Genomic DNA, 21,470 nt, shown 5'->3' with positions numbered 1-21,470 from the left:
GGTAAAACCGGGTAATTGAGGGTCAACGGCCTCATCGCGCCAAGACGAGCAGGCAGGTGGGTCGCAGGTAAACCGTGACGTCATGATGATACTTTTGAACTCCTTGGCAGTAAATCTATAAAGGTGTGTAGTCTTCCTGCACAGGTGGTGCAGTAATAAGCCTGGACCTTAGACTGGAGTGGGAACAGAGCGCCAGAGGGTTTTGCCGGGAGGAAACACACACGTACGGAGGCCTAACATGAGCCAGGAGGTTTGAATCCCCGAGGTCTACTGAGAGTCCCCCCCCACCCCACCTGTCGGACGGTATGTACCCCGGCTCGCAGTCCGCCAGACACCCGACCCAGGCTCTGTCCATGAACAGTCAGTACATCCCGCCTCCGTATGACTTCACCGGTTATCACCACGTCCCGGGAGTCGGTGACCCGTCCGCGAGCGCCTGGAACTCGCTCTACGCGCCCCGGGAGGAGTATCCGTACGGCTTCCCGGGGTCAAGCCCCAGCGCCGGGCAGGTCAGCTTCGCCTCCCCGGAGCTGAGCGGCACGCCCACCGCCGCTGGAGGGGGGTCGTTCCCCCAGTACAACTTCATCTCCGGACAGGACCCATTCAGCTTCAAGAGGAGACCGCATGAAACCTCCAGACCGCCCGGTTCAGGTAGGACTTCATCATAATAACATAGAAACTGGACAAAGCCTTAGAGGTCAACATGTTGGCTTGATATAGGCTATTTGTTGTGATCAAGCACTGGCTTCCATTTTTAGATATGATTAAGCATTTCATTTGCTGATCTAATCTTGGAGTTTCTTAGAATGGTGTTTGGTTTCGTCATGTAGTTTCTGATACCAAAATAGGTATGTTTTAAACCACAAACAAACAGGAAGCAACATCTCGATAACACACTATGATTAAGGATGCTCAAACCAAACACAATTCTTGTTTTGAGATATGGTCCCATGGTGCGTGAGAAACTAAACCAAAGGAGTTGAGTGGGAGTGCAGCTGACAAATATGGTAAAACGCATTTTCATTGATGGTAACCATTTCAACACAGTGGAACGAGACTGCACACACATTCATCAATCTTTTCACCTCTCCCTTCCGCCAGCAAGATGTCAATAAGAGAACTAACAGTGGAGTCTGCAGAAGTGTTGCTCCCCACCCTCTCTGTCCACTGGGTGGGTGCAAAAGGTTTACAGACATACTAGATAACACAATCACAGCAGGAAGTTTCTGCACAAGTTAAACCCTCTGTAGAGAGAAGCCTCAGGCCTTGTGTGTGTGTATGTGTGTGTGTCTTAGTCTGCCTCAATCGATGCTGTCACACCGTCAAGATTTCAGATCAATAACTCACTGACTCACCCTTCCCAAAGAGTGCATGTGTGTGTCTGTGTACCTGTGCGCGAACATGCATGTCAATGAATAGCTGCCTGTGTAAACACCACTCACAGTGATAAGGAGAACCACTGATGCAATGCAGTGGGGAGTCTTTACATTAGTTATAGTTAATGTGATTGATAGAGCTGATGAGGCTTTAAGTGGCGCCTGAACTTGAACGTGGCACCAGACGTCTTCACATTAGGCGTTTGTTTGGCCACGACGCCTCACACGTCACATGACTCACTGACAATCTAATCATATGTGTTACTGGTAGGAACGAAGACAGGGGAGGACACACTGTTTACCCACATTCACCCCATCAATCATCCAATTTCATGTTGTTGTGTAATTCAGGATTGTTTTTTGCACGACTTAGGAGGGAAGACTCGCACCAAGGACAAGTACAGGGTGGTGTACACTGACCACCAACGCCTGGAGCTGGAGAAGGAGTTTCAGTTCAACCGCTACATCACCATGAGGAGGAAGACCGAGCTGTCGATGGCACTTAGTCTCTCAGAGAGACAGGTGAGTGGACTGGACCACATTCAGTTTAGGGCAGAAGTACATGATGAGTCACAGTGCACAAGAAAAGAGAATCCAAGGGACCTGATGGAAATTAGCAGGCGTGAATCTCAGGGAAACGTTAACCTCAAACCATAGACTGTGTATAAAAAGCCTCAAACTCTTAAGAATTGTCAAAAACTATTGCAAGATTATTTTATATGTAAGAGTATGTAACTTTCAAGGATTTTCATCCTCGCTCTTTAAAAGTTGATCCTGAAAAACATTCACATTTTTAAATTAAGAAAAAAAAGTACATCTGACTTTTAGGGTCCAGGCAGATGCATTAATGGTTGATAGCTTCCTGCAGTTCACTAATGAAATCAAAAGTATTTGTCAATATGGGGGACGTGGCAATTTGTCTTTATGAAAAACACAATTTGGTCTGTTGTCATTGACCACACTTACTATTTTTATGTTTGTTCAACGTGGGGTTGGGTTGTGAAAGAGAGAGAGAAGGCAAGTTATGTAGCCTACTGTAAAGGTTATGATTCTTTTTTTCTCATGTGTTTTACACTGTTTAATACCGATAGCTGTAAATGTATGCCCCTCGCCTATAATACTTACACAGCACACATTAGCAGAAAGTTCTTCAACAATCTCATTTGGGAAAACCAGCTGTATGATAGAAAACCTCTGTAAACTGTAATGTTGTGTGGCTGCACAAAGCATTTGACATAAGTAGTGGTAATGGTGAAACCCTCTCTCCGGCTTTTATAATGCTGTTATTGTTATTATTGGGTTTTTTTTCTGTCTACTTATTTTACTTGGTAAACCCACAGCTGAGTGAGAGTGGTTGCAGCGTCTTAAGTAATTCTGGGAAAATGACATTACTAGAGCAGAAGTAGAGGCAGCAGGGCAAAAAAAGTTTGCACAAAGAGTAAAATTAAAGAACATCCTATTTACGATAAAAGGCTAATCCATACTTTCTGTTATTTGTCATTTTCAACCTAACTAATCTAGTAGATATGTTATTACATATCTTAAATTTGTTTTTCTGTGTTTCAGGTAAAGATCTGGTTTCAGAACAGACGTGCCAAGGAGAGGAAAATCAACAGGAAGAAGCTGCAGCATTCCCAGCAGGCCACCACCACGACACCCACCCCACCTGTACTAGGTGGACCCACTGACATTCATGTCACCACCAGCCCCAGCAGCAATATTCTGTCTGATGCAATATCAGAGGAATACTAAGTGGATTTCAAATGGAGGACTGATGTGTACATAGAGGTTTTTTTTATAAGTTTACCACAGAATGAATGAAGATGATTCACATCAAGGTAATGTTATAATGCTGCACTCTCTGCCTCTCACACTAACAAGCACTACTGATCTTTTTTACTGATCGTCACCTCTGGATATTTGCAGAACACCAAATTGTCATTTATCAAACGTGCATGTTGTGTCTATGAACTGGTAGTCCAAGTGACAATTAAGTTGTGTTGAAGTAATTTTTAACCTTTCACATTGACGGAAAGGCATGTTGAAATGTTCTCGGTTGATTGGGTAAAAGAGGATGTGTGCGTGTGTCTGTGTGTTCTTCTATCTGCTATCTGAAAAAGAAAGAGGAATAATGTGTCTTGGTTTCTTTTCTCTTCCTTTTTGGTCTCACTATTATAACCTTAAAGCAGAAATTAAAATGGCTGCAGGATATTGAGTCGAGATATCATAAACCAACATCTCTGGGGGTTTTTTTTTTAGAGAAGTACAGATACTGTAAGTCATTGTAAAATAGATTGAGAAATTGTCTTCTTGTTTTTTTTACTACTGATGAAACAAATGTTATAGTAAACATTATACCAAGTTCACCAACCCTCTAATACTCTAATGTTTTTTCTGTTGAAAATTGAGGTAGGATATACATATTTTACAGGTTTGAGGGCAGCTACATATATAGCGTAATGGATGGGGTGAAGAAATGTTGAGGAAAAAAAGGAAGTTAAAGCAGTGAGATTTCAGTGAGAAAAGATGTGGGATATTTAGTGATAAATGGTTGTAAAATAGGACATAAAACATTTAATGCAAACATTTTTTACTTTTTTCTTAGTTTTTCTTAGTTGCAACATTGTGGTATAAGCAAGAACCTTAGAGGAACATGATTAAAAATGACCATGGAATGAGTCTTTCAGACGGCAGTGTTTAGCCACATCCTGAAAAACAGCTGTAGATAGCTCAACCACATGACTCATGGTCTTGGGTCACCCGACTGCTAAACACAGAAACTCAGCCCTGTCTTGAACCTGTGAGAGTGTTTCAGCTGAAGAAAGTCAATGCTTCTTTTGTGCACATATGAAAAATAAGTATGTACGACACATGTAGTCCATGCTGACACGTATGTACACAGTGCTGTCTGCAAATCATATTGAAGAAGTTGAAGAAAAGTGACAAATGTAGCAATGCAAATAGACCGGATCGGTCAACCAAGGATTGCAAAACGCTGTCAAAATAAACTACTGTACCACAATCTTTGTGCAACTCATGTATTCTTTCAGTCAGGATGTGCATTGAATTTCCTTCTTTTCTCATAGCACTTTTTGTTTCTAATTAGTCGATTGTGTTTTGATATGTTGAAACCGAGGGCTATGTTGATTTGTTGGGGAAAGCACGGAGTTTTATTGACTTATCAATAATAGTATTTTCATTAGCACAAACCACAGTCGCCCTGCAGCTGTGAAATTGCCTCCACTGCTCCACAATTATCTAAAACTTCTCCAGAGAAGTTCCCTCCTAACTTCAGGTCTTGAAAGAAGAAATACCAGTGGTATGAAGTACCTGCCATGATATTATGATATTATTTTTGTTTTACACAATATTAATATTGACTATACACTGCAATCTTAATGCTGCATCAGACAAGATGTTTTCTCAGTATCTTACCTACACTGCAATAAACAGCTGAACTCTACAAATGCTGAATGTGAAACAAATAGAAGTGCTGCATCAAACAATGCCACCAACCATACAAGCATGTTGATATACCCAGGACAGAAGGACTGGCACCACTCAAAAGCCTCAATTTTATTGTTTAATGGTTTTGGCATGGAAAGACAACATCACATGAAAGAGTCACGACAATGATAAAAATCTGCTGTTTTTTATGGGGAAAAAAGTAAATGTTCAATTTTGATTCAACCAAATTTATCAAGAGTTTAGGTGCAACAGCTTAATCTCTTTTTTCGAATCCACTGTGCGTCGTGCACATATCATAAAGCGAACTGCTAAAATAATCAACAAGTTGTTACCCACAAAATAATTAGCCTATATTAAATAAAAAGTAGAACAGGCTGACAGACCAGACGATAAAAAACGATACCAAATTACTGAAGCAAGTTTATTACACTTCTCCTGTGTTGTCAATTATTTGCTCAGTAGATTATGTCAGTCAGATGTTCAACTGTGTTTCGATTCGAGGCCTCGACTACGAAAGGATCTCAGGTGGTTATTTGAGGACACTACGGCTATCATGGACCATAAACACCAATTTTATGGTACTGTGAATCAGCTGAATAGTCCATGGTTGTCAACCTTTAACCCCAAACTATCAAACCAAACCAAACATGTAACCTGCCTTTAATTAAACCTACATTAGACACCTTAGCACAGTGTTTTGCCATTGCTAAGCAAACCAAAGAAATATTATAAATATCAGCATGATCAAGACTGGAAATTCCCTTTGAAAAAGGGACGTTGAAACAGAAGTGGCAAAGCATTTAAAGAAGCTGCAACAGAGAGGAACTGAAGCAAACATAATTAAAGTTACAGTCAACTGAAATCAGGCCAGCCATTAGGAGACCTACATTTATTAAACCCACCCTGAGCTCATATCAACATGGTAGGTTTCAAATAAACTCCTGGCCAATAGGTACCCATGTAATGACACAGATAAAGTCTCCACAAACCATTTTCACCTGATAAAAATGTTTTTCTTTCTGACTGTAGGTATGACTTTAAGTATTGTTAATCAATTCAAGTTCTTTTATTCCACATACAGTTTCTTGTGCTTTGCTGTTGGCTTAATTCTGACCAATTTAAACAGATTAAAATGTATTGCTGTGCTGTTTATGTGATTAAAGTGCTCCTTTCAGGAAGGGATTTTATGCTGAGGAGAGGGTAGTGATCAACCTTGGCACATTCAAGGTTCAAAGTTTTGATGTTGTCACATGTTCAAGCAATAAAATCTTTGAATCATGAATGCGGAGAGGATTGCTGCGGAAATTCTCCTGTATGAGCTTACATCCTGCCATTTAGGGTTTCGCTGCCTGTCCCTTGTTCACCTGCTGCACAATGTGTCACGATTAAAACATTGTTATAAATTACATACAGGTATAGGTCCACCTGATCAAGCCCTCAGTTGCATGGAGCTTAATTCAATCCTGGACCAATTACTGCATATTTCTAAACCATAAACATTTATGACAGACTGTTGGTGTATACTTGGTCATAAACCATCATCACCAAGTCAACAGTACTGATTTTCTGTTAATCACAAATAATTAGCATGAATATCCACAATGTTTCATGTCTGAAATAACTTAAAATCTGAATTATTCAGCTATCACAAGGTTTACTTTTGTTAACGTTGGTTTAACACCACTGAGCTATCTCTTCTGTCAGGCACACTCTAAACCAAAAGCCACAGAGCAATAGGAAACAGATTGAAGTAAATATAGGAAATGCAGCTTGATGGTGTTACCTGATTAAAAATAACTTCTCATGCACTCAGAATCTGACAAATCGTTCAGATGATTGCCTTTGGAATGCACAACTCCAGTTTAAATCAACGTGGAAACTTTTGTCCCGATTGTCTCCAGATGAAAAACAAAACTGTCAACAAAACACTTTTTAAAACATGTTTCTCCTCTGCTGCTAACTCATTGTATCAACTAATCAGTCATTGTGAATAAAAACATATCATATTTCAGAGGCAACTGCATACTGTCGTTGCCGGCATCTCTGGGATATGGCCTAAATTTATTTGTTATAAATAAAAACTAAAGTTGTATGTTACTTACCGTATATCTAAAACATACACACACACTAACATTTAGACAATTCCTGACTTTATGTAAGTAGCATGATTCAAAATGCACAACCCATTTCCTGTGAATAAGAAATAAAAGGAAGCATAAGGATATTTTAATCAATGAAAGGATGACAGGTGTTTTTAACAGCATGTAATGAGGTTTTCTTTAATATCACACCCTGCAACTGATAAGCCATTTGTGAAATCAACTGCTCATGAGAAAAAGCAGAAGTGCTTACATCATGGAAACAACCACTTGCTTGCGACAAACTTCCACAGAGACAAGACGTTTCATTACAAACAAATCTTAAGGCCGGAAAGTTAGAGCAGTGGAGTTCAGACTCACACGCACCACTACACCAAACAGCTAATACATCTACTTTTGTAGTGCACACTGTACCAGACATTTTTGAAAAATATATTCTTACCACCCAAACCATACATATTTCTATATTTGCCTTAAAACCCACTGGCCCGCGGTGTGGGTTTTAAGGTTAATAAATACATTTTAAGTAACTGAAAACCTTTTTACTTTGACACTAAGTTACTAAATTGAAGTTGCCATTTGAAATTAAATGTAAACACTGATGACTGCCCAACATAACTATGCTGATGGTGAGTATATACTGTTGACTGCCAAGCACTGTAACACTAAAAATATTGTGGCGACAATGTTCATCTTAAAAAATGATATCATTATTATTGAAAGTTTAAGTAAATATGCTGATGTAGGCTGTTAGAGTAAGGAGTAAAAACAAGAAGGTCACTCATCATGGAAACACAAATTATTTTTAAAGATATCATTAAATAATTTACAAAAAAATAATTACAACATGATTCAAATGATGGAAATGTAATGTCCTGAGGCCTGGAGGTTAGACCGGATGATTTGATGCACAGTGGTAAATAACCCAGACTTGTGGTATTTGAAAAAACCTGTGTGCGTTCTCGTGTGTTGTATTTTTCCTATCGGAGATCAGATGAGATGAAATTTTAGGTCCTCCAGACAGGGAGCAGCTCAAATCACCTACGGACCGTGGCGTACACACAGTCATTTCCGGCTGGTTCAGCAGTCTGCCTTGGTCGCCCTGAGAACTTGACTTGACCGTACTCCACCTCCACCTCCTCCTTCTGCTTCACCTGCCTCGTCTGCCGCTGCAGGATCCTGACATCCGCATAGGTCAATTCCTGTTCATCAGCTTCCTCTGCAGAGAGGACAGAAGAGTTGGCACAAACACATCATATTCAATGTGGCATGACTTGATCTCCCTTGTGTTTCCAGTGAATGTTAAAGAAATAGCACCAATTACTCTTTTAATCTGCAGGGAGACCAAAGAAGCCAAGGAAAAGGGAGGTTGAGTTTTGTACCTGCAGGTGCGTTGCCCTTCTTCTTTTTCTGGGTATAGATGACAGCTACACCGACCACTAAGAGAATCAGCAGCGCTGAGAGTGCACCAGCCATTACTAGAAAAATGGTTTCAGTAAGAGACACAAGAGAGAGGAGGTTTATGGAGACAAAAAAATAAGAGAAATGACATGAATCCTCTGCGGCAGAGATTGTTTTCACTTACTAATGTAAAATAGGTCACTGCTGATGGAGGGAGGCTGAATGATGGATGTGAAATTATCGGAGGGCTTAACTGACACTGTGATGTTGGTCTCCTTACCCACAGTGGTGTCTGGGACTGCTGTGGTTGTTGTTGTCGATGGAATACACAGTGTGTTATTGGCTGCATACACCCACTTTGATATGTGTGTCCCATTGATGTAACAATCGATGTAGATGAAGCCTTATGGGAAATAAACAGATGAAGTATAACTGATGTACAGAGCAACAAAATCATCAGTGTCTGCATCGTCACGCTGTTTTCTACTCATGTTCTCACTCACCACAGGTAGAAATCTGCACCTGATCAGAGACAAGACTGACATTGTTCTTGACTGAGCAGGTCAGAAGTCCTGAGACGTCTTGTTTCAGTATGATGGTGTTAGTCTGATTATTTCCAGGGAGGAGCTTGTCGTCTGTCAGCATGCGTCCATCCAGAGTCCAGCTGTACTCAGGACTGTCCCCTCCCTCAGAGAGACAGGACACCTTCACCTCTCCCTGGGACAGACACTCATGGTCAAGCAGCACATAGGACACAGGAGCTGAGGGAAACACACACTGATGTTTTATGTTGCCAGAAACAGTTTCCAATAAGGAGCAGGCTGGAGAGGTTTATCAGTGAAATATGATGTATGTGGTCTGTCAATATGAATAAATTCAACAGAAAGCAAAACAGTTATTTACCTTGGATGAACAGCTGTAGAGTCCGTGGCTTTAATCTCTTTCCTTGGGAATCAAACATTTCAAGGGTATATTCACCACCATCACTTCTGCTCAGATCATTGATCCTAAATGTTCCATCACTGGGAGTGAAGATGGATCTGTTTACTAACTGATTAGTTGAAATCTCATTCTCTTTCACACTCAGTATTATCTGTGATGTGTTGAACTTCAGTTGGAATTTGAATATGTCTGAGAAGCTGTCCACCAGCCGTAGGACCAGAGTTCCTCCCAAAGCTCCATAACACTGAGCTCCATCCTGTCTGCCGTCACAGTGGGTTTCCACAGCTGGAAAATGTTTGAAAATAGATTGTCAAAGAAAAGCATCAGTATCACAGTTCATTTTTGATCGTGTAATTTACCAGACTGATCATGAGATTATTTTAAATAATGAGCTAAAACAGAGATAGTGGGTTTGTTGCAGCAGCAGCTCTGAGTGCCACACGAGTTCAGCTAACTGAGCCATTTTCCCTTTTCCACAGGATTTTACACATCAGACATTTTGACATGTCACAGGGAAAAAAAACAGAACTGCATTTGTGAATTGATCTCTTTAGCTGCTTCAGTGTCCGAGTGCTGCTGTTTGCTCATGCTTATTCACTGACAAACTGTGGTGGTTTAACTGGGAAACTTGAACAGAACAAAGTTATTGTTAATGTTGTTAGTAACATCCCAAATTTCCTGCTAGTCAAACCATATGCTGTAAAAAATAAAATAAAAAAGCCTTTTAGTCAGTTTGTTGATTCACTTTTACAATGAAACTGAATTATGTAACTGGCTATATATATAATAAAACTATATAAAATTATACACAATACAGAGAGAATACTTCTTCACTTTCGGGAATAGAAAAATAGATGATGGTGTTTTTTGTTTTGTTTTTGTGTAAAATTATGTAAGGGATATTTTAAGAATGAATTCAGCGTGCACAGGGTCAATTAACCTGACTGCAAACCTGACTTTCCATTCCAGTATTATTTAACAACAAATATATAAATAAATTGGACCAAAAAGAAAGATTGTATACGATCTTAATGCTGTGTAAAATTGTTGCAACTCAAAAGTATTAAAACCAAGTAAAAGTATGTTAAACCAAATATTAAGCCACATGAAAAAAGCTGAACCACTCACCATGAGAAACTCCAAGCAGCAGCAGCATCAGCAGCAGCAGTCCCACCGCGGCTTTCATGTCTCCTCACTGTTCAGCCTCGGTCCAGCGGCTCTGGGACAAACCTGTCGCCTATTTCACCCAAAAGCAAAGAGCATGTGTGTCCTGTCAGAGATCAACCTCAGAGCAGAACATGTTAAAACTACAATCAAGGGCAGCGCTCTTGTCTTCATCTCTTTGTGGGCAGAGAGGAGAACAGGAAGTGTTAAGCATTTCACTTCCCCTTCAGTCTATAAAAAGAGAGCCTGTGTGTGATGGACTGAGAGGAGAGACAGAAGCATTCCTCCTTTAAACCGAAAGAGAATTTGAGTCCATATCCAACAAATTAGCAATTGCAAAATAGATCTTGTTGAATTTCCATCTTGGCATTTGTGACTAAATAGGCATAGGATACATAAATCATAGGTCATACAGTAGGTCATCTTTCTCATCCCTTGACATACAGTAACAAGTTAAATTTTAATTATAGTTCACAGCTTGAGATTCTGTCTCAACTTCACTTCCCCAAACCCTCCAGCACGTAATTCTTTACAAGGGCAAAATAATTATTGGACACAAAGCGTGAAGTGAAAAGAAAAAAATGAGAATTTAACAGAGAATATTGTTAAGTTAGAGCACTTTGTTGTGTTTTCTTTTGTCAGATAAACAAACACCAGTGGACTCTTGAGAATACATTATTTGATACACACACAACATGGCTTAAAATTTGACTAATGTGGATATAATTCAGAATTTCCATAACATGATTTTAATTTAGATTTTCCAATACTGCAGTAATAATGCTGCAGTAATAATTGAAATACTTTCTTTTTACTCGAGTCCAAGTAGCAAAACAGTAGTGACAACATCAGCCTTAACTACAGCACGGTTCATGACCTTGCTGCCTTGTTGCAACACTATCTTTATAGGGCATTGTATTATTTTCAGTGCAAAACCACGGCAAACTTTCAAACTAATCACAATGCCAAAAGCTTCCTGGAGATGTTTGTTTGTGCCATTTTTGGTTTGGTTTTCTTGTACCATGCCAATCACTTCACTGCAGTGGAAGCAAATCATTCAGCACATTTGGCTCAGTTCCTCGTTTAGAGAGGACGTTGTGAACACACATAGGTTGTTCTTAGATTATCACACTTCACATCACCTATTTTCTCACGTTGGCATGTGGCTCATGTTGTTTCTCTATAATGTTCCTGTTTGACTCGTCGGAAGCTATTTTTAACAAGTCAGCCCCCAACCCCTGTCTTCTCTTCCTTTTCTCTTCTCCTTAGATCATGTCGCCCTCTACAGGAGGCATGATGAAGGCAAATGAACTCAACACATTACACTTGCAGCAATAAGGTTGTGGTTATATTTCACATGCCGTATCCAGAGAGGCAGACTGTTTCAGAGAAGCTTATGAGATCAGTGTCAGCTGTATGATCGATTTAGGACAAATGCAAATATTGGTTCAATTATCAAAATTTTTGCTGAATTGTTTGGATGTTTTCAACTGAGAGTTACACTGATTAAAGAATCGTCTCTGAGCAACAGTAACCACGGGTAACAAGTTTGGACAATTCCAAGAGCACGTGGCTGACAGGTGTCCTGACACATGTCAGACCAACAGGTAAGTCAAACGATGCTTCAAAAAGTCCTAACAGACCAGTTTGAAGCTGAACATTTAGGCCTACATTTCGTCCTCGTTGTCTCTTTGTCCTCTCATTAGATTCTGTCATGATCTGGTGGATAAAGACAAATACAAAGACATGGAACAATGAACATGCACATTTGTCACCTATCACTCGAGACAGATTGTCTCTGTTGAATCTCTACACTTTTATTAGAACATTTTAATTTTGGGGCATTGTAATTACAGGTGACCAAATGGGTACAGTACTGTAGCTACACACAAGGCAAAAACCACAACACAAATGGATAAGTCACAGGATGGGTAGTGACTTTCGTTTAGTTGAGGCGTTTGGACCACTGCTTTATAGGTTCATTCATCCATCTCATTGGATTGAATCCTTAGTTTGAGAATGATCATTTGCATCTGTGCAGTCAAAAAAATGAAGCTCAGCTGCTTCAAAGGGGACAGATTTTCTGACTGATTTTAATTAGTATAAAATGAAAACACAACAAACAACTTCCTATAATTTCAGCTTTTAATGATTCATGCTTAAAAATGGTTTGTTTACATCAGTGATGTTTATGAACATGGGAATCAAACCTTTCCTAAATATGTTCCATTAAGCAGAATGTTTATAGATGTTATAAAATGTGAGGAAATTGCATTGTAACAGAAAAAAAAAAAACATGAAAATTGACAGTGAACTAACTTCCTAACTCATCATAAGTTGCATTACTAAATTTGACACTAAAACCTTTATTTACACTTTTCACATTCAACCCTGGAAGGTGATAGTAACAGGCTATATTTAGCATTAAATGTGTCTGTTATTACAGTATGGTGCACACTTAATTTTGTGAAACTCCACCTGGGATCAACAAGTATAAGCTTCATTCTGAGTGCACACTCATGCAAGCACAAACCTTTTTCATTTATTTACACGGAGCTGATAAACTGTCAATATCCTGTAAAATGTAAATGATCAGGTCAACCCCTGCAGTTCAATCACTGAGGAGTTCTCATAATCCATTGCTGGTGGGGTGACAGGCACTTTGGTTTTCTCGTACTTCCTCTTCTTCAAATGAAAAAACAGGAAAATGCCACCGACCAACAAAGTTGCCATGGCGAACAGCAAACCACATATGAGCAGAGAGTGACCTGTTCAAACAAGAGACACAAAGACCAGTTGTTATATTAGAAATGGCTAAAGTTTCAGGAAGAAAATGCCACAGTTCAATATGGGACTATTTAACGTAAATGTACTGTATTGTGATGAGGACTGATTTGTGTAATGCAACTAAAAGGGAAAAATCCTGCAAATGTGAAAGTTCATCTTTGGAGCTCTCACAGTAAGAAACTTCTACAAATCAAAGAGAATACCTAAAAAGCTCAAAATTAAACTAAAAGTAGTCAATTCCTCAATATAAAAACGAAACTTAAACTGTTAAAACCATGCATGACTGATTGATGGATGGTGTCCTTACCATTGCTGGAGGGAGGCTGAATGATGGATGTGATATTATTGGAGGGCTTGACTGACACTGTGGAGTTGGTCTCCTTACCCACAGTGGTGCCTGGGCCTGTGGTTGTTGGCGATGGAATACACAGTGTGTTATTGGCTGCATACACCCACTTTGATATTTGTTCCCCATTGATGTCACAATCGATGTAGATGAAGCCTTATGGGAAAGAAACAGATGAAGTAACTGATGTACAGAGCAACCAAAATCATCAGTGTCTGCATCGTCATGCTGTTTTCTACTCATGTTCTCACTCACCACAGGTAGAAATCTGGTCCACATCAGAGACAAGACTGACATTGTTCTTGACTGAGCAGGTCAGAAGTCCTGAGACGTCTTGTTTCAGTATGATGGTGTTAGTCTGATTATTTCCAGAGAGGAGCTTGTCTTCTGTCAGTGTGCGTCCGTCCAGAGTCCAGCTGTACTCAGGACTGTCCCCTCCCTCAGAGAGACAGGACACCTTCAACTCTCCCTGGGACAGACAGTCAGTGACCAGCAGCACAGAGGACACAGGAGCTGAGGGAAACACATACTGATGTTTTATGTTGCCAGAAACAGTTTCCAATAAGGAGCAGGCTGGAGAGGATTATCAGTGAAATATGATGTATGTGGTCGGTCAGTCTTAATGAATTTAACAGAAAGCAAAACAGTTATTTACCTTGGATGAACAGCTGTAAAGTCCGTGGCTTTAATCTCTTTCCTTGGGAATTAAACATTTCAAGGGTATATTCACCACCATCACTTCTGCTCAGATCATTGATCCTAAATGTTCCATCACTGGGAGTGAAGATGGATCTGTTTTCTAACTGATTAGTTGAAATCTTATTCTCTTTCACAATCAGTTTTGTCTGTGATGTGTTGAACATCAGTGTGAATTTGTATATGTCTGAGGCGCTGTCCACCAGCCGTAGGACCAGAGTTCCTCCCACAGCTCCATAACACTGAGCTCCATCCTGTCTGCCGTCACAGTGGGTTTCCACAGCTGATATTGAACACGTGCACACACACACACACACACACACACACACACACACACACACACACACACACACACACACACACACACACACACACACACACACACACACACAGACACACACAAATAAATAAATCAAAACCAATGGTTTTAATTATAAAGGTTTCAAATAGAACAGCTGATGATGGCTAATACAATGTTTGCTGCATCAAACTACAAGTCATCATTGTAACAACAGTCATTCACTGGCAGCTCAACTTAGGCCGGTGATCATCAGTGGGTTTAGCTAATACAGTAACAATATTTTCTGTAAAGCATAAAGCTGTGTTTACAGTAAGTGACGGTAACCTAACACATTCACAGTGCACATTTATTGGAACATTTTCATGAAGCTCCTAAAACTTGCCAAATATACCTTTGGCACATTTTAGAGAAATGGCAAAAACAAGAAATGTGAAATAAATGAGGTGGAATTTAATAATATCTAAGAAATTTAACAAACAAAATTAGAAAAGAACCGTGTAACCTGATTGATTTCGCAATGTCTCACATACAGACAGGAACAAGTTCTTGTGTAAGAGCGTCATGCAATAAGCAAACAACATTTCAGCAACTCATGTACAAACGTGGAGCCTCTTTAGAGAATTAATTTTGCCATCATTGCCCTATTTGCACTCGTAATGAAATACATCACATATGATTTTTACATCTTGGCCTTGTATTGTCACAGAGTTGCTGCAAATATTAATGAGTGAGTCACTGTCAACCGTTTTGTCACTTATATCAATGGCCAATTTTTCATTAAAATAAAAAATATATAGCTATCAAAAATAGATTCGTTATTTTCTTATAAAATATTAAATATAATTTATCCACAGTAACTGAGAATTAAACCAAAGAAAGCTTAGCTCACTTTATATCAGAAGTAAGTATGGCAGTAATAGTTCAAAGTTAAAAATAATAAAATAAATAATTATAATAATAATAAAAACATGTTTATATTTGATTAATTTCTGAATCATTAACATGGGTCCATATTTGAGCTCCATAAGATGCACACACTGTCCAAATTTACTCCCAATAGTGTAAAAATGCAGACAATGACTAGTCCCACTGGTAAAAAATAATTTTAAAAAAAGCTGCTCACCATGAGAAACTCCGAGCAGCATCAGCATCAGTCCAACCACAGCCTCCATGTCTTGTCACTCTTCAGCCTGTTGAAGTCAGAAGATCTTAGACAAACTCCTCTTCTTCCCCTAAACATGCACATTCAACAATGAGGAGTCAGAAATGTGTCGATGTGATGAGAAGTTCGTAGAAATAACCACTTGTTTTTGTAATTGAGAAGAGGAAGAGGAAGTAGTGGCCAAAAGGGGCGATAAATATAGGTAATTGACGCATAGGCTAACTGCAGCTGTGACAACACTCTCATTACTGTAATTGAGTAGTTTTTTTGTGTAGCCTGCTAGTAGCCTACTTTTTTGAGTGATTTTTTAAAATCAGTGATTTTACTTTTACTTAAGTAGCCTACTGGAAGTTATTTACTTTGCTACATTTTAAATAGCTTCCGTTAAAAAAAACTATTAAATTGTTTCCACATAAAGATTATTTGAAACAATAACAGTATGAATGCTGGACAGTTAGAAGTATGGAGTATGACAACAGACGAAAATACTAACTAACTTGACATCTGCTACAACTGAACATAATTTGAGTCAGTATTTTGGAGAATCTTTTTTTTCTCCAGTGGTGCATGCAGTTACAGTAAATGATGCCTAACTGATATCTTCATGCAGCCCAACAGATCTGACTGTGCTCCTGACAGTACCACTGTAAACCAGCAGGGGGAAACCTCACACCTCACACCTGCTACAACTGAGTCTGGAAGTTTCAGTCCCAGTTTCATGAGTAAAGCACTTGAACCATAGGTGTATAAGGTTGTAATAAGATTGTGCAAAAAGACAGTTTGGGCTGTCATAACATACATTAAAAAACAAATGTAACACAAATCAGGAATGGACAGTCCAGACTGGAAACTGAAACTTGGAAATAAACTAATACTGTTTCTCAGTGCATTTGTTTGACTGACGGCTGGGGGGGATTTTGTTCTATTAGTGGATATACATTCAAATGAAATGCACATCAACTGTATAATAGGTGGCGATCACATTGTCACAGGTCCTTTTTATTTTTGTTATAATTCAGTAATGTGTAGGGAACCCTCTCACATAAAGGCTTGTTGATTTTAGTTATTTTGTGTAACACAAAAACAAATAAAAAGTAAAATAAGAAAAAAAACCAAATATTTTTTGATGGCAAAATCACAAAGCCAAGTAAACGTATAAATTGATTGCCTTCAACCTTTCTATTTTCTTTGCTGCAGATGTGACGTCCTCTGGATGTTTAGGCGTTCTCCAAAGTGATGCAGTGAAAATGGATAAGCAGATTGTGAACTGTCAAAACAGCAGTCAGTACTATTTTTGTCAAAACTTTTACTGGAAATGCCAATGTCACACCCACAAAGACACACGAGCTAACACAGCAAAATGACACTGAAGTATTCATTTCATAAAGTCAAAGTTCAAATGGTGAATTTCTCTTGTCAACCATCACAAAGTTGTCTGGATACTCCACTGACGGTCTAATGGCAGAGTTGTCAGATTTCTTGTTTTTCCTTTTCCTTCCAAATGAAATAGATGGTGATCCCAATTATTGAAAGAACTGCCAGAGCTGCTCAGAAAGTACACATGAGCAGGGAGTGATCTGCCTTAATAAAGAGACATATAAATTGTATTTGTACAGTATTGAACAGCAACTGACCCGCAGTGGTGTCTGTCACCATGGTTGTTGAAGTACAGTTTATGAAGATGAAGCCTATGGCATGAAACAAATCAACTACTGTATGGCTGAGGTGATTATCAGTGTCAATGTCATCAAGCTGTTTCCAGAGGATGCATCCATTTCTGCATATGTATTGGGGACTGTTTGAGATGTTCTCAGTAATTTTTGGGCATTGAAATTACTAGTGCCCAGATGGGTGCACACAAAGAAAAAGCCACAACACAATGCAAAAGTCAATGTGGGTTGTGGCTTTCCATTCAGTTGAGGCGTTTGGGCAACTGCTTTATGGTTCATTGATCCATCTTACTGGATTGAATCTTTAGTTTGAGAATGATCATCTGTATCTGTGCAGTTTAAAAGAAAATGAGGCTCAGCTGCTTTAAAAGGGACAGATTTGCAGACTGATGTTTTTAATGTAGAAAAAAAACTACTTCCTGTGATTTCAGCGTTTAATGATAAGTGCTTAAAAGACGGTTTGTTTACATCAGTGATGTTCATGAACATGAGAATTCAACTTTTCCCAAATAATGAGATTCCAAAAAAAAACATATGCATAATGTTTAAAATGTAAAACAACAATAACAACAACAACAACAACAACAACAACAACATGAAAATTGACACTGAACTAACTTCCAAAATTATCATAAGTTGCATTACTAATATGACACTAAAAGCTTTATTTACACTGTCACATTCAATCCTGGAAGTTAAAGCAGAAGTAAGCGATCCGGTCGTTTTGGCGAACTTCTTGTCAGCCGATGGAGTTAGCAGTCCCCGCCCTCGTCCCTACGTCACCACATTCACGCGCATCCCTTGGCTGCACACACAGAGAGGACCGCCCCTTTATGCCGTTCTCTCTCCTCACTGGATAAAGGTTGTAGGATACAAAGAAAGTTTTCTCCTCGGCTTACAGCAGAGCAGAGTGACTGACAGACCCGTGTTTCGGACCAAACACTCTATAAGTGATTCCCGTCGGAAGATATAACTATTTAAGACTTATATTAACACAAATATTCTGCTTACTTCTGCTTTAATACAGTAGTAATAGGCTACACTGTATATTTAGCACTAAATGTGTCTGTGACACTGCCACATACTTACAATAATTCAGCACACAATACTGCACACTCATTGAAGCACAAATCATTTCATTTATTTACACTGAGCTGATAAACTGTCAATATCCTGTAAAATGTAAATGATCAGGTCAACCCCTCAGTTCAATCACTGAGGAGTTCTCATAATCCATTGCTGGTGGGATGACAGGGACTTTGGTTTTCTTGTACTTCCTCTTCTTCAAATGAAAAAAAAGGAAAATGCCACTGACCGACAAAGTTGCCAAGGCGAACAGCAAACCACATATGAGCAGAGAGTGACCTGTTCAAACAAGAGACACAAAGTTGTTATATTAACACAATGACGGCAGAGTTCATGTCTAGTTATTCTATAATATCAGTGACTCATGGTGGAGGTCCAAGTTACTGTGACTGATTAAATGTCTATTGATAGTAGAAGCGTTTAAAAGTGACTGTAGATTGTGTGAGGCTGCTGCATCTGAGCAAGAAAACAGATTTGTGATGTCATAAATATGACAGCAGCAGCAGCATAATGGTGAGCAACATCAAAAGGTTTCTCACCTTTACAGGTGGATATCTGCTTCTCATCAGAGACAAGACTGACATGGTTCCTGACTGAACAGACCAGAAGTCCTGAGACGTCGTCTTTCAGTATGATGGTGTTAGTCTCATGATTTCCACTGAGGAGCTTGTCGTCTGTCAGTGTGAGTCCATCCAGAGTCCAGCTGTACTCAGGACTGTCCCCTCCCTCAGAGGAGCAGGACACCTTCATCATTCCCTGGGACAGACACTCAGAGACCAACAGCACAGAGGACACAGGAGCTGAGGGAAACACACACTGATGTTTTATGTTGCCAGAAACTGTTTCCAATAAGGAGCAGGCTGGAGAGGTCTATCAGTGAAATATGAGGTATGTGGTCGGTCAGTATTAATGAATTCAACAAAAAACAAAACAGTTATTTACCTTGGATGAACAGCTGTAAAGTCTGTGTCTCTGTGTGCTTTCCTAGGGAATCAAACATTTCAATGGTATATTTACCACCATCACTCCTGCTCAGATCATTGATCCTAAATGTTCCATCACTGAGAGTGAAGATGGATCTGTTTTCTTCACCAAACAGATAAGTTAAAGTCTTATTCTCTTTCACATCCAGTATTGTCTCTGTGTTGAACATCAGTAGGAATCTGTATATGTCTGAGGTGCTGTCCACCAGCTGTAGGACCAGAGCTCCTCCCACAGCTCCATAACACTGAGCTCCATCCTGTCTGCCGTCACAGTGGGTTTCCACAGCTGATACTGAACACATGCATGCACGCACACACACACACACACACATAAAGGTTTCAAATAGAACAGCTGATGATGGCTAATACAATGTTTGCTGCATCAAACTACAAGTCGTAATTTTAACAACAGTAATTCACTGGCAGCTCAACTTAGGCCTGTGATCATCACGCAATAAGTGAAAATAACATATTACCCAACAACTCATGTACAAACGTGGAGCCTCTTTAGGGAATTCATTTTGCAATCATTGCCCTATTTGCACACTTATTGGAATGAAATACATCACACATGATTTTTACATCTTGGCCTTGTAGCTGCTGCAAATATTAAAGCAGAAGTAAGCGGAATGTTTGTGTTAATATAAGTCTTAAATAGTTATATCTTCCGACAGCAATCACTTATATAGAGTGTTTGGTCTGAAACACGGGTCTGTCAGTCACTCCGTTTCCAAGGGACACTTAAAAGTGATGCACAGCCGTCTCCACACCATGGATCTTCATGCCCCACACCTGCAGGCAGGGCGATCTCTCTACAGTAAACGTTTTGTGGGGTTTTCAGCACGTTTTTTCTTAATGTGTTGTGACATTTGCAGTGCATTTTTCTTAAAGTGTTGGGTTGTGGAGTTTGCAGCGCGTTTTTCTTACAGTAATGTGTTGTGTTGTGACTTTCGCAGCGCGTTTTTCTTAATGTGTTGTGTTGTGACTTTCGCAGCGCGTTTTTCTTAAAGGGACAATGAGGAGTTTTGGAAAAGCGAAGCGTTTTCACACTACATTTATGAGCCTCCGCGCGTACATTTCTTTGACCGGCGCAAGACAGACTCATGTTTTCATTCATCAATAATTAAAGTCAGAGGTTCAAAGAGGTTCACATACCGTCGTAGTTCCGACCATAAACGGCGATTCTGCGGCGTTATTCTCATAACTCGCCACGAAGGAAACGCTGGTCGGCTCGCCCAGCATTTCTGCCACCACTAATAATAACAAAATAACGATAGAAACAGAACGATATATTTATCGAAAATGGGCCCATTAACAAGTGTGGGTAGCGGAGATTCATCCACATTAACGTGAGACTTTTTTATAACCGAATAGAAACTCCTCGTTGTCCCTTTAATGTGTTGTGTTGTGGAGTTTGCAGCGTCCTGACCCCTCAGGGCCACCGTACATATAAGTACACACACACACACACATATCAAAAAATGGCTTCGTTATTTTCTTAGAAAATAATTTAGTGACTGAGAATCAAACCAAAGAAAGCTTAACTCACAGGTAAGTCTGGCAGTAACAATTCAGTGTAAATAGTGTGAAAATGCAGACAATACCTAGTCCCGCTGGTTTTTTTTTTTTTTTTTTAAAGCTGCTCACCATGAGAAACTCCGAGCAGCATCAGCATCAGTCCAACCACAGCCTCCATGTCTTGTCACTCTTCAGCCTCTGTTGCCTCAAGTCAGAAAATCTTAGACAAAGTGCTCTTCTTCCCCTGAGCAGTGCACAAACATGCACATTCAACACTGAGGAGTCTGAAATGTGTCGATGCGATGACGTAGGGTCGTAGAGATAACCACTTATTTTTATAATTGAGAGGAGGAAGAGGAAGTAGTGGCCAACAGGTGTGATAGCTACATAGGAGGAAATGGACAGTCTCTCCAGGCATAATGAAAGTCCGGTTTGGGACTTTCATCATGACTGGAGAGACTGTCCATTTCC

The 21,470-nt window shown here is 39.6% G+C and overlaps 4 protein-coding genes across 6 annotated transcripts; 1 reads left to right on the top strand and 3 right to left on the bottom strand.

The window, feature by feature from the left end:
• Positions 1-305: 305 nt before the first annotated feature.
• Positions 306-3,128, top strand: cdx1a (caudal type homeobox 1a; the record flags this gene model as incomplete). Its single annotated transcript, XM_083981338.1, has 3 exons — positions 306-651; positions 1,750-1,898; positions 2,943-3,128. The coding sequence occupies 3 exons, from the start codon at positions 306-308 to the stop codon at positions 3,126-3,128; spliced, it is 681 nt and encodes a 226-aa protein (XP_083837464.1).
• A 4,030-nt stretch (positions 3,129-7,158) lies between these two features.
• Positions 7,159-10,633, bottom strand: LOC310992843 (uncharacterized protein). Of its 3 annotated transcripts, XM_083981066.1 has the most exons (7): positions 10,415-10,633; positions 9,248-9,571; positions 8,848-9,105; positions 8,595-8,747; positions 8,529-8,564; positions 8,326-8,421; positions 7,159-8,162 (listed from the first exon to the last, which is right to left on the bottom strand). In XM_083981066.1, exons 1-7 carry the CDS (start codon positions 10,470-10,472, stop codon positions 7,981-7,983), a joined length of 1,107 nt encoding a protein of 368 aa, XP_083837192.1. In that variant the 5' UTR covers positions 10,473-10,633; the 3' UTR covers positions 7,159-7,980. The 3 variants fall into 3 exon arrangements, with proteins under 3 accessions (XP_083837192.1, XP_083837191.1, XP_083837193.1); XM_083981065.1 differs by having other exon boundaries at positions 8,529-8,747; XM_083981067.1 differs by lacking the exon at positions 8,529-8,564 and having other exon boundaries at positions 8,625-8,747.
• A 2,409-nt stretch (positions 10,634-13,042) lies between these two features.
• LOC310992245 (uncharacterized protein) lies at positions 13,043-15,853 on the bottom strand (the record flags this gene model as incomplete). Its single annotated transcript, XM_083980264.1, has 5 exons — positions 15,704-15,853; positions 14,239-14,562; positions 13,839-14,096; positions 13,545-13,739; positions 13,043-13,218 (listed from the first exon to the last, which is right to left on the bottom strand). The coding sequence occupies exons 1-5, from the start codon at positions 15,750-15,752 to the stop codon at positions 13,043-13,045; spliced, it is 1,002 nt and encodes a 333-aa protein (XP_083836390.1). The 5' UTR covers positions 15,753-15,853.
• A 2,754-nt stretch (positions 15,854-18,607) lies between these two features.
• Positions 18,608-21,203, bottom strand: LOC310992244 (peroxidasin homolog; the record flags this gene model as incomplete). The annotated part of the gene is made up of 4 exons (XM_083980263.1): positions 21,129-21,203; positions 19,441-19,767; positions 19,038-19,298; positions 18,608-18,777 (listed from the first exon to the last, which is right to left on the bottom strand). Exons 1-4 carry the CDS (start codon positions 21,175-21,177, stop codon positions 18,608-18,610), a joined length of 807 nt encoding a protein of 268 aa, XP_083836389.1. The 5' UTR covers positions 21,178-21,203.
• Positions 21,204-21,470: the final 267 nt, after the last annotated feature.

The sequence above is a fragment of the Trachurus trachurus genome (genome assembly GCF_905171665.1).
Source record: "Trachurus trachurus genome assembly, chromosome: 10".
In the NCBI taxonomy this organism is placed as follows: Eukaryota; Metazoa; Chordata; class Actinopteri; order Carangiformes; family Carangidae; genus Trachurus; species Trachurus trachurus.
Note: the sequence above shows the minus strand (reverse complement) of the source record. Positions and strands in the feature narration are given on the sequence as shown.

Coding starts and splice junctions, on each gene's coding strand:
- LOC310992843 (XM_083981065.1), bottom strand. CDS start 10,472: ATGAAAGCCGCGGTGGGACTGCTGCTGCTGATGCTGCTGCTGCTTGGA. Junction 9,106..9,247: donor TCTACAGCTGTTCATCCAAG/GTAAATAACTGT, acceptor TGTTTCCCTCAG/CTCCTGTGTCCTATGTGCTG. Junction 8,163..8,325: donor GAAGGGCAACGCACCTGCAG/GTACAAAACTCA, acceptor TCCTCTCTGCAG/AGGAAGCTGATGAACAGGAA.